This window comes from Hyperolius riggenbachi, chromosome 12 (genome assembly GCF_040937935.1).
Source record: "Hyperolius riggenbachi isolate aHypRig1 chromosome 12, aHypRig1.pri, whole genome shotgun sequence".
Classification (NCBI taxonomy): Eukaryota; Metazoa; Chordata; class Amphibia; order Anura; family Hyperoliidae; genus Hyperolius; species Hyperolius riggenbachi.
In genome coordinates, this window is record NC_090657.1 from 54,125,527 (window position 1) to 54,136,852 (window position 11,326).

General features: G+C 46.6%; 1 protein-coding gene across 1 annotated transcript in view; it reads right to left on the bottom strand.

The window, feature by feature from the left end:
- The window catches only part of LOC137542154 (medium-chain acyl-CoA ligase ACSF2, mitochondrial-like), a 61,386-nt gene that overhangs the window by 24,507 nt on the left and 25,553 nt on the right, over nt 1-11,326 (bottom strand). The window contains 4 exon segments of the mRNA XM_068263870.1: nt 280-442; nt 2,725-2,843; nt 4,736-4,789; nt 9,813-9,941. Coding sequence (XP_068119971.1) covers nt 280-442; nt 2,725-2,843; nt 4,736-4,789; nt 9,813-9,941 — 465 coding nt within the window.

Sequence of the window (11,326 nt, forward strand, 5' to 3'; positions counted from 1 at the left end):
TATCTCTCATATGAAAATGACTTACAAGGCCTTTAGCACTAGTGTGTTTTCCCATTGTGGAAAAAGGCTCACAAATATGGTAAGTGTGATCCCTGCCTAATGGCTGTTAGAAGTTTTGCTCGTGGAAGAGACCAAATGTAGAGGTGGATTTCTATCCACATGAGCGGCTCTGACAGATTGTAAGCTTTCAGACATTGAAAAGTGGCATTTCTAAAAGTTTTTGACATAAAGTGTACTTGGGATTTTTTTTTCTCTTTTTCTGTTGTCAAGACAACTTACAGAAGTGAACTGGATATTGATGGGGTCATCACAGGAAACACTCCTCTGCAAGTCGTGCAGCTGTTTAACATGCTGGGAGTCCCCGGCTTCCATCACCTCCTGGAACAGGAAGGCTCCGGGGTACTTCTTGTCCAGAATAATGGCAATCCGCAGATCCGGGACTCTGCCGAGTGAGAGGATCGGAAGTACAAAAGGGAAAATAAACATAAGGGAAGCAAAAGCTTAGAGGCGCAAACACGAATAAAATGGTTTCACACCAGGACGTTGCGTTTTAGGGGACATTATGGTCACATAACGTGCCCCTAACGCAACGCCTGGTGCTCTCTGGTGTGGACGTAGGAGTGAGCCGCGTTGTGCAGCTCACTCTGGCGTCCGTGATGCCGTGATGCGTACTCTTGGACGCATGCGGCATCACGTGGTCCCGTCCGGCCAATCGCCGCACAGAGCGGCCGCTCCAGGAAGTAAACACTGCACGTCACTGAGTGCAGTGAATATTAGCCATGTGCCCGGCCGCTCTCCGCTCCTCCCCAACATTACTGAGCATGTGCAAGCAATCTAACGCGGCTCTGCCGCGTGTAAAGTACTGCATGCAGTACTTTGTGTTATGGCGCAGCGTTACAATGTAACGCAACGTGGGCACTGTGAACAGCCCATTGATTTTTCATTGCTGTGCGGTGGGGTGCGTTACAGGCTGCTCTAATGTGCGCCTGTAACGCCCCACTGTGAAAGCAGCCTAAAACTGTTTAAAAAGGAGGTAGTGGTAGACTTACCATCAAAAGTAGGAATATCAGTAAGGCGATTATAGCAAGCAACTTGTACTCCAATTGCAACACGTTTCGCAGGATGCTCCGGCTTCCTCAGGCAAAGTGGGCAGCATCTGGGTGGCATAAAACATTCCATACATTTCCCTGCTTTTGCATGAGGGCACCGGTGCAACTTGCTAAATGCATCGCAATTGAAGTAAAATTTGTTTAATAAAGTAGTTTTTTTTAGATACACTTACAATGTTTTTCATTCTTAACCAAGTCCACCACTATTTCCTTTTAAACGGTTTTTAATGTATTTTATACTTGTTAGCGCCTCTCAACTTGTCCACCCTTGATTATTCCTTTTCCCTCTGCTACAGCGAACGACTTCTTAAAGCAATGCTGAAGCAATTTAAAACAAAAAACAAAAACAACAACAGATAATCACCTATGGAGAGAGGGAAGGCTCTTGGTCCTGGAAAGCCTTCCCGTTCCCCTCACAGCCCCCTAGTTCCATCGCTGGCACTCCTGTTAGCAGTATTTGACCGATAGGTCGAATATGGCTGTGTGCGCGCCACAGGATGCTTCGGGAAGTCTTCAGAAGCCCGAGTGCTCCTGTTACCGTCCTCAGCGTCCTGCTTCCCGTCCTCGCCGTCCTGTCCTCACGCGCGCGTGCCCTGTCTGTTATGTATTGCAGCAACTTCCGGGTAAGCCGTCATGGTGTACGCGTGCACGCGGAAATAAGTACGCGTCTAAAGCGCATGCGCGTATGCACTAACGCGCATGCGCGTACGTGTTGACGCGTAATCTGGCGCCAGATTAAAAAAAACTGTATTTAAGGCCCCTGGTTGCAACCATTCAGTGCTGTTGCTTCGTTACAGCTAGTTGGTGTTCACCTGTTATACTTGCTATTGTGATCCTCCGGTACCTGACCTCGGCTTGTTCTTGTTCACTCTCTGTCTGCCGCCTGCCTCGACCTGTGCCTGATTACCGTTTACGCCTGTCTGCCGCCTGCCTCGACTTGTGCCTGATTACCATTTACGCCTGTCTGCCGCCTGCCTCGACTTGTGCCTGTCTCCTCGGATACGCTTCCAGCCTCTCACATCAGACTCAGTTGTTCTTTCTGCCTCCGGTGGGGCAATCCTGGGGGTCGCGACCTGGTGGCTACTAGGCAGCTGAAAGTAGTCCGTTGCCCACTAGGGGTAGCGGCCCATCATCCCTTGCGGGGACAGCGGCGGGGAGCAGAGCGGTTGGCATAGGACAGTCTGCAGCAAGGGGCTGGAGAAAGCCCCAGGTGAGGAAAGCTCATTTTACTAATTTTACCTTATAACTCCTTTAAGGCACTTGCGCAGTACAGAGCTGCCCCTCTATTCGAAGCAGTCGGGCTGCCAAAGACTTCCGCAGGCTTCCCCGGTGAGAGATTTAAACGTTGGTGACAGCGCTGGAATGAGGGGACTGTGAGTGGAGCAGGAAGGCTCTATAGGACTGCTTTAAGCTCAGGATTGCTTTAACCCAGGTGAAATCGAGTTTTTTTTCCCTATTGGCTTGCATGGTAGATGCCTTTGAGGTAACCCTGGTTTGTAAATATAACTTAATTTCTTGCAGTTTGACATTATCTCCATTAATCTACATACCACACTGTATTGATCTCTCTGTTTCCCTTTTTCTCTTTTCAGAAGTCTAAACAGAGCACACTTACGCCTTGCTTCTGATGCCCCCTGCTGGTGAATGATCAATCTCTGGACAAACCTTCCTAAGAATGTCATAGTATCTCTGGGTTTTTAACTGGTCTGGGAATACGAGGGCAGAGCAGCCAACCTGAAGGAGGAACACGGAAGAGAACGATAAGAACTGAAACCGCAAATTAGGAAGCTACACAAACAAAAACACACAGGAAACTTACTTAAATCCAAACTATGCTTAAAGGGAGTCTGAAGCATTTTAAATATAAAAAAACAGATACTTACCTAAGGAGAGGGAAGGCTCTGGGTCCTACAGAGCCCTTCCAATCTCCTGATGGTCTCCGCTTCCCCCGCAGGCTCCTCCATTAGCAGTTTACGGCCTTTCGGACGTAGACTGATCTCTTCCAGCTTGGGCTGGTTTCAGCAGTCTTCGGAAGCACTCAGGCCTCTGAAGATGGGCCGCTTCATACTGTGCATGCACGAGCACCCTCTCTCGGGCACCCGCCTGTGAGCAGTACAGAGCCACCCATCTTCGGGGGCCCGAGTGCTTCCAAAGACTGCCGAAGTCTTCTGCGGTGGGAGATTCAAAATGAAGGCGTTTGCAGGGGACCAAGGACACCGGGAGGAGAACGAGAAGGCTCTATAGGACCCAGAACCTTCCCTCTCCTTAGGTGAATATCTGTTTTTTATTTATATTTTTCTCTTCAGTCTTGCTTTAACCTTCCTGGCGGTAAGCCCGAGCTGAGCTCGGGCTATGCCGCCGGAAGGCACCGCTCAGGCCCCGCTGGGCCGATTTGCATAATTTTTTTTTTGCTGCACGCAGCTAGCACTTTGCTAGCTGCGTGCAGTGCCCGATCGCCGCCGCTACCCGCCGATCCGCCGCTATCTGTCGCGCCGCCCCCCCCCCCCCCCAGACCCCGTGCGCTGCCTGGCCAATCAGCGCCAGGCAGCTCTATGGGGTGGATAGGAATCCCCTTTGCCGTCACGACGTCGATGACGTCGGTGACGTCATCCCGCCCCGTCGCCATGGCGACGGGGGAACCCCTTCAGGAGATCCCGTTCTTTGAACGGGATCTCCTGATCGCCGGCGGCGATCGGAGGGGCTGGGGGGATGCCGCTGAGCAGCGGCTATTATGTAGCGAGACTTTGTCTCGCTACATGAAAAAAAAAAAAATTAAAAAAAAAAAGATTTGCTGCCCCCTGGCGATTTTTTAGCAAACCGCCAGGAGGGTTAATACAATATTAGACCACTCCATTGGAAAAATTACACGTGATCAAGTAAACCTAGATTTAAAGTGGGATAAAACTCTGACATAACATTAAACAAAAATGTGTTCTCCTACTTTTTATTCCCCATACAGCTATCATATTTGCTTTTGTGCGCAAGTAATATTGTCTGTTTACAAATTTCTAAAGCACAGTATATCTGCTCTGAAAGCTGGCATTGCATTTATTGCATGGCTGCTGTATTTATATATTAAAATCTATGTAGTCATAATTTTTTGGCTCTTTCTGCTTCTCAGATCAGTACAGCTCAGTTTCAGCGCTAAGGTTTACTAAATGTATCTAACAAAGGACAGTAAACAAAAAATAATGTTATCACCTCTTGGATGTGGCTAGAAGTTGCCCACTGGAGCAGGAAGCTGTCCACTGGAGCAGAAAGCTGACCACTGAAGAACAAAGTGCTGTGTTTAACTGTTTTAATGTTGTTCTGCTACATTTTGTTTTGTGTTAGTAGATGCTTACATACTGAACTGGATATTACATTATTATGCGAGATGGTAACTTCTGATACTAGCTGACACTTTTTAAGAATCTAGTTTAGGTTTGTTATAACAATCATTATTCTCCAATGTTTGTAAATCAAGCCTCTCATCTCTGTTACAGTAACTGGAGACCCCTTCATATCTCATTCTTTGCGGATGTCTCGAAACATATTACACAGAGGGTTCCACCTATAAATGTCCCTTTTGATAGGTAAATAATGGAAAGAGCAGAATCTGGAGAGAGGCACCTTGTCTATCATACCTTCTTGAGTACATACTCCAATTCTGACGCTTGGTATGCTGGATTGACGGACACCTGTAGAAAACAGAGGTTTGTTAAACACAAAGATGAGGATTGGTAGGAGTACAGCATAGCAGACTATCTAAGGCCCCATTCACACTTGCGGTTGTTTGCCAAACGGACCGGATGACCTGACCGGATCCGGACCGGATCCGGATCGGAACCGTACGGTTCTGATCCGGATCCGATCCGGATCCGGTCAGGTTGCATCAGGTGTCCATCAGGATGCGATCCGGATCCGTTTGGCAAAAGTAACGTTAAAAACAAAAAAAATGTTGGGGTCTGGGAGGTCAGCAGAAGGGGGACCTGTGGAATCAGGCCCTCTGCTGTTTAGCACTCACCTCCACCTGCGACATGCTGCCAACATCTCCGGATCCGGATCCAGCTGTGCTGCTCCACTCCAAAATGCTTGCCCATGTGTCCCCATTCAATATCGCCGCAACAATCCCCATAGGAAGTGGGGTAGAACATCCGGATTTCTCAGCCAGTGTGTTGTGCGCTCTCCGGTTCCCATTGGTTTGTATTGGCCGGATGGTGCAGTCCGGCTCCGCCCCGGATACGGCTGCCGGAGGAGCCGGATGAAAAAATAGCGCATGTTGGAACGGAGGCCGGAGTCCGGATCCGGCCCGGATCCGGTCCGGCTCCGGTTCGGCAGAACGGACGCATGTGAACGGACGCATAGGCTTTCATTGCTATGCCGTGCGTCCGTTCCGTCCGTTCTGCAAGCGGTGCGGCTCCGGCACGGCGATTCCGGAGGGCCACCGCAAGTGTGAACCGGGCCTAAAGGTCTATATTTCCAAAACCACAAGAATATTCCATAAACAGCATCACCCTGTTAGCAAAAATGAATAATCTTTATTGAGAAAACTACAAACAATATAAACATTTAAAACAAGTGATAAGGGCTGGTGATATCCAAAATGCAAGTATCCTACCTAATAAAAGGCAAGTGTCCCTGCGTCCTGTCCCTGTGTCAGTGCCTTTGCGCTACTGTGCATATCCTGCACTGACAGCTATTGGGACAGGATGCAGGATGGACCAGGGGGTGGGACGGGTGCATGCGAGGCGGGTGGGACGGGTGCATGCGAGGCGGGCGGGCGGGTGCATGGTGGTCGGGTGCACGTGTGTATCAGGCAGGTGTGCACGCGCGCGTCAGTGACAGACCTAGAGCCCCTTTTTAAAAGGGCTTAGGTCACTAGTTATAATAGTAGTGAAAAGTAAATTATACAATAGTACAATCTCCTCAAACAACCACACACTATACAGTGGGTTCAAAATTATTGAAATTGAGTGTTTTAGCCAGGTTGACATCGATTTTGATCATTTCAGTCATCTTGTTTACAATTAAATCAAAGAGGCACTTGTAAGTCAGACAAATATAACATAGAATTTATAATGAAATAACCACAAATGTCTTTTCTATGCTCACATCATTATCAGTTTTATTCAACCCCCAAGTGACATTCATTCTTAGTACTTAGTACAACATCCTTTTCCAGTTATAACAGCTTTTAAACATGAAACATAGCTTGACACAGGTGTCTTGCAGCGATCTACGGGTATCTTAGACCATTCTTCATGGGTAAAAGCCTCCAGTTCAGTCACATTCTTAGGCTTGCGCGCTGCAACTGCTTTCTTCAAGTCCCACCAGAGGTTCTCAATCAGATTTAAGTCTGGTGACTGCGATGCCACTCCAAAATGTTCCACCCTTTAATCTGCAAACATGCTCTAGTGGACTTGGAGGTATGCTTGGGATCATTGTCCTGTTGAAAGGGCCAATGTCTCCCAAGCCTCAGGTTTGTGACGGATTGCATCCCATTTTCTTCCAATATCTCCTGGTATTGAAGAGAATTCATGGTACCTTGCACACGCTGAAGCTTCCCTGTACCTGTAGAAGCAAATCAGCCCCAAAGCATGATTGACCCCCCCACCATGCACAGTAGGCAAGGTGTTATTTTCTTCATAAGCCTTGTTCTTCCTCCTTCAAACATAGCGTTGATCCATATGCCCAAACAGTTCTAATTTTGTTTCATCAGTCCACAGAACACTATTCCAAAACTTTTGTGGTGGTGTTCTGTGGACTGAAAAGTAAAAAAAATGGGAAAAAAATATTTCTCAGTTTTTCGGCCATTATAAATTTAAATATAATACATTCTACCATAATTAAAACCCACACATTTTATTTGCCCATTTGTCCCAGTTATTGCACCTTTTAAAATTTTTCCTCAGTACAATGTATGGCACTAATATTTTATTTGGAAATAATTTTTCAGTGGTCCATCCATCACAAATTACCATCCCACAATTTAAACAGTAACAGTAATATACCCTCTTGCCATACATATTAAAAAAAAAAAGTTCAGTCCCTAAGGTAACTATATATATATATATATATATATATATATATATATATATATATATATATATATATATATATATATATATATATATATATATATATATATATATATATATATATATATATATATATATATATAAATAAATGAATATGCATGTTGTATGGTGCTTATCCAAGTCTAGTTTTTCTATCTAAAGGTCTGGACACACACAGAATTTCTTCAATGTGTTTTTTGCAGGCCACGATCAAACTCCATCCTGCGGGTGTCAGTACTGTACAGATGGGTCTCTAGGCAACACTTGCAATGCAGTACTCTCTCTATGGAGGGGGAGGAGAGACAGCAGCACTGGGAATGATGGAGCAGTTTCTGTGGGTCGGGTACGGTACAAGGGGCTCAGCTACCGATTGTAGCTTAACTACTCAAAGACCGCTCCACGCCAATGGGCGTGGCCGTGGCGGCAGCACAAGGACCGCCTAATGCCAATTGGAGTCAGGTCCTGGAGTCAGGTCCTGGAGCCGGCTAGTGAAGGAGATCGTGTGCAGGATGCGTAGCTCCGCCGCCTCTTCAGTCTCCGAGCGGAGAGACTGTTAGACGGCGTGATCGCCGTCTATTTACACAGTGCAGCGCTGCAATCAGCACCAGCGCTGCACTGGGGACAGCCGTGTGACAAGCCTTTCCCCCTGGGGGACAAGAGAGCAGAAGCCTATGACAGCCGATCGCCTGATTGGCCGACTGGGGGGAGGGAGGGATTTAAAAAAAAAAATTAATGAAATAGTAAAAAATATTTTTAAAAAGGTAACAAATTAAAAAAAAAAACTGGGGGGCGATCAGACCCCACCAACAGAGAGCTCTGTTGGTGGGGGGAATCACTCGTGTACTGTGTTGTGCGGCCCTGCAGCTTGGCCTTAAAGCTGCAGTGGCCATTTTAGTAATAATTAGCCAGGTCTTTAGTGGGGTTTACCACTGTGGTCATCAAGTGGTTAAAGAGACTCTGTATAAAAAAAAAACTCCCCTGGGGGGTACTAAGCGCTTATCAGGCTTGCCGAGGAATCCGAGACGCTTCGGGGGAGCCAGCGCTGGACTGCCTGCAGCTACAGGAGTGGGGGAAGCCTCATTGGGATCCTGAGGCTTCCCCCTCCCGAGCGGAGTACCCCCCAGGGGAACTTTTTTTTCATTACAGGTTCTCTTTAATACAGTACGTGTGCTTGTGCAGAATGCTCCCGGCCACTGGAGTGCGACTGGGGGTTTACGCGGCTGGGACTGCGCAGCAGCGCATGTGTATTGGCCCGCCACCTGGCTGGATTACAGCCAGGTGGCGGTTTCCCTGCAGCAACATGCGTCTAGTTTTTCTGGACCTAGTAGTGCACACAGGTGGAGAGCTACGCGCGCGCCGCAAGACAGGCTCTTTATGCCAAGAGGAGAGGGATCAGCTGATCTGGGCGGTCAGCTGATCCCAGCTCAGTAGGTGATTGGTTGATAGGAGCTGGGCGGCGCTGTGAATCGCTTTGCTATATATATCTCTTGCTGTTCAGTTGCTGGTTGTCTGCCGTTGCTAATGCCTATGTGTTAGCACTCAGACCTTAGTCAGATCCTTCAGTGCGGTGGAACCAGGAGGACCTGGGAATCCACACTTAGCCAGTTCACTGTATTATTATCTGTGTTATTCTTTAGACCAGTTCCAGGGTGTAGAGACCACGGACCTCACACCCCAGACTAGGAATACTGTATATCATCTGTGTTATTCCTTAGACCAGTTCCAGGGTGTAGAGACCACGGACCTCACACCCAGACTAGGGAACTTGTGTTATCATTCTGTTATATATCAGACTAGTTCCAGGGTGTAGAGACCAAGGACCTTACACCTAGACTAGGCATTGTTTGTTATCGGTTATGACTTATTGCTTTCCTGACTACTCCTCTGATCTCTGATTCAGTACCTTGCATATCTGATATTCCGTTGCCAAACCGTGCCTGCCTTTGGATACCAAATCAGCCTTCTGTCTTTGTACCTTGCCTGTCCGTGTGTTGCCGACCTGGCTTGCCCGACCTCGAGAGCTATCTCTCCCCTTAAGAGATAGTCTCCAGACCTGCTAGTGACATCCACCTTCCAGGTGTCACTCACTCACAGGTCCTTCCTACCTTCAGCCTGGGACTCCACCCCTTTGGAGGTCTCAGGCTGCCCAGAAGGCAGCATTGCCTATACTGCCAAAGACCACCTGCTCCTTGAGTGGTCTCACTCAAAGTCATTACTGTTGCACCTAAACACTCACACTATATACAGGTGTCCAGAGGTTAGTCATATCTGTATTATTGGTGATTCTGCAGATCATCCATAATCAGGTATATATCTGTATTCTTGGTGATACTGCAGATCACCAATGATCAGATTCTCTCTGTGTGCTGACACCGATCGTTACATGAACAGAGTGAGAATTCAGATACAAGTAATGAACTCAGGCACTGCAACAGATGCCCTTATTGGGGTCCTTACAGCCTGGCTGAAGTGAAATATGACAAAAACACATAAATTACAGTAACAGGAAAACAAGCTGTTCCTGGCTGGTAAAACATTTCTGGTTAATCATTTCCAGATCAGCGATTCTGGCTGTTACATGAGTACGTGTGACTGGTTCTCTTTAGTGCAGTGTAATAAATAAAACAAGGTAAGACACACTCACTAGAATGATCCCGGCTTGAGCTGTGGCATATTGCATAAGGATCCACTCATAGCTGTTGGGCCCCCACATGCCAAGGCAGTCCCCCTTCTTCAGGCCCAGCGCCAGGAGCCCCACAGCAAGAGTCTCCACCTATGTTAAAGCGGAATTGTCACCATAAAAATCAAATTTCAACAGCAACTGGTCTCAGTGTATTAAATGATAAAGATGCTAATCCTGCATTCAAAACTTGCAAAACATTTTCTGCTGTTATGATTTGGTGTTATCACATACTTAAGGAGCACTGGCCCTTTAATAGTCAGTGCCAAACAGTTGCATGCTGGGGGGTCTTTTTATCTATAATATATTCCTCCTCTTCCCTTTATTTCCATGCCTAGCTGCATAGCTGAAACATAATCCTCTGCTCACTTGTATTTACAAGCAAGACTAAGCGATTGGAGGAGAAAAGAAAAAAAAAGTAAAGGTCAGAAATTACATCAGGATTTAATGTAAACTGTGGGCAAAAGGCATACATTTTTGGTTTCCTTCCAAATCTCGGTTAGTAAACACCACTGTACCCATTCATAAGGGATAATGGTCTCCCAGCTCCCAGGATAATATTTCTACCCTTGGCTATACTCTTCCCTCCTTCTCCCTTCTTTCTTTGTCTTTTTTATTTCTTTCTACACTTACTACAACCAGCGCTGTTTGTGATTTTTCACCAAAGTCATTTTCACCAGACCGCTGGTACAGAAACGGCGGAATCCCAACAAATCCCCATACAGTCCAACACTTTATATAACCATTGTATATTAACATTATCGAAGTCCTTGTCCATGTTCACACTTAATATGGCTATAAGGCTATAAGGCCTGGCAGATCCTTCTTCTTCCTTCAGCCTCTATACCCCAAACACCACAGTTTTCACCCTGTATGGCGGGTCCCCGCTTGAACAGAAGACAGAGCAAAGTCTACCTGACTTCGGTTACACCCAGGCCTTAATGCGCAAGGTATAGAGACTGAGGCCGGGTAGATAAGAGTACTACCAGAACCCACTACACAAGATAAACGTTTACTGGATGATATCAGGAGATAGTGCAGGACGTACTTCTGATGGAGACAACATAAATATACATACGGAGCTGGTGGTAGTGCAAAGATTATAGATGGGAACTCTAGCACTTGGAACCATTAGTAGGTGAGTCAGTGTGCACTGCTTTTATCCTTCCCCGCTCTGCTCTATAATAGTGCGGGAAGGAGATGGGGTGTCAAGGGGGAATACTTTAGCCTATGGGATCCAAGATGGCCCCTACCGGGAGCATGAGTGTCTGGATTTTAAAATCTAAATGAAATCGTGGACAGTGCAATACATCTGTAATGTAAGTAGAGCAAGTAATTATCTACTGGCTTAGGTTTTCTTTTTTTCATGGCATTGTATGGCTAACAGTTGCTCTTTAACTGATTAGAGTCTGGCACTTTGAGCCTAGAATATTGAACATTTTCCCAATATTCTATTGGTTTAAAATTTTGATTTTGGG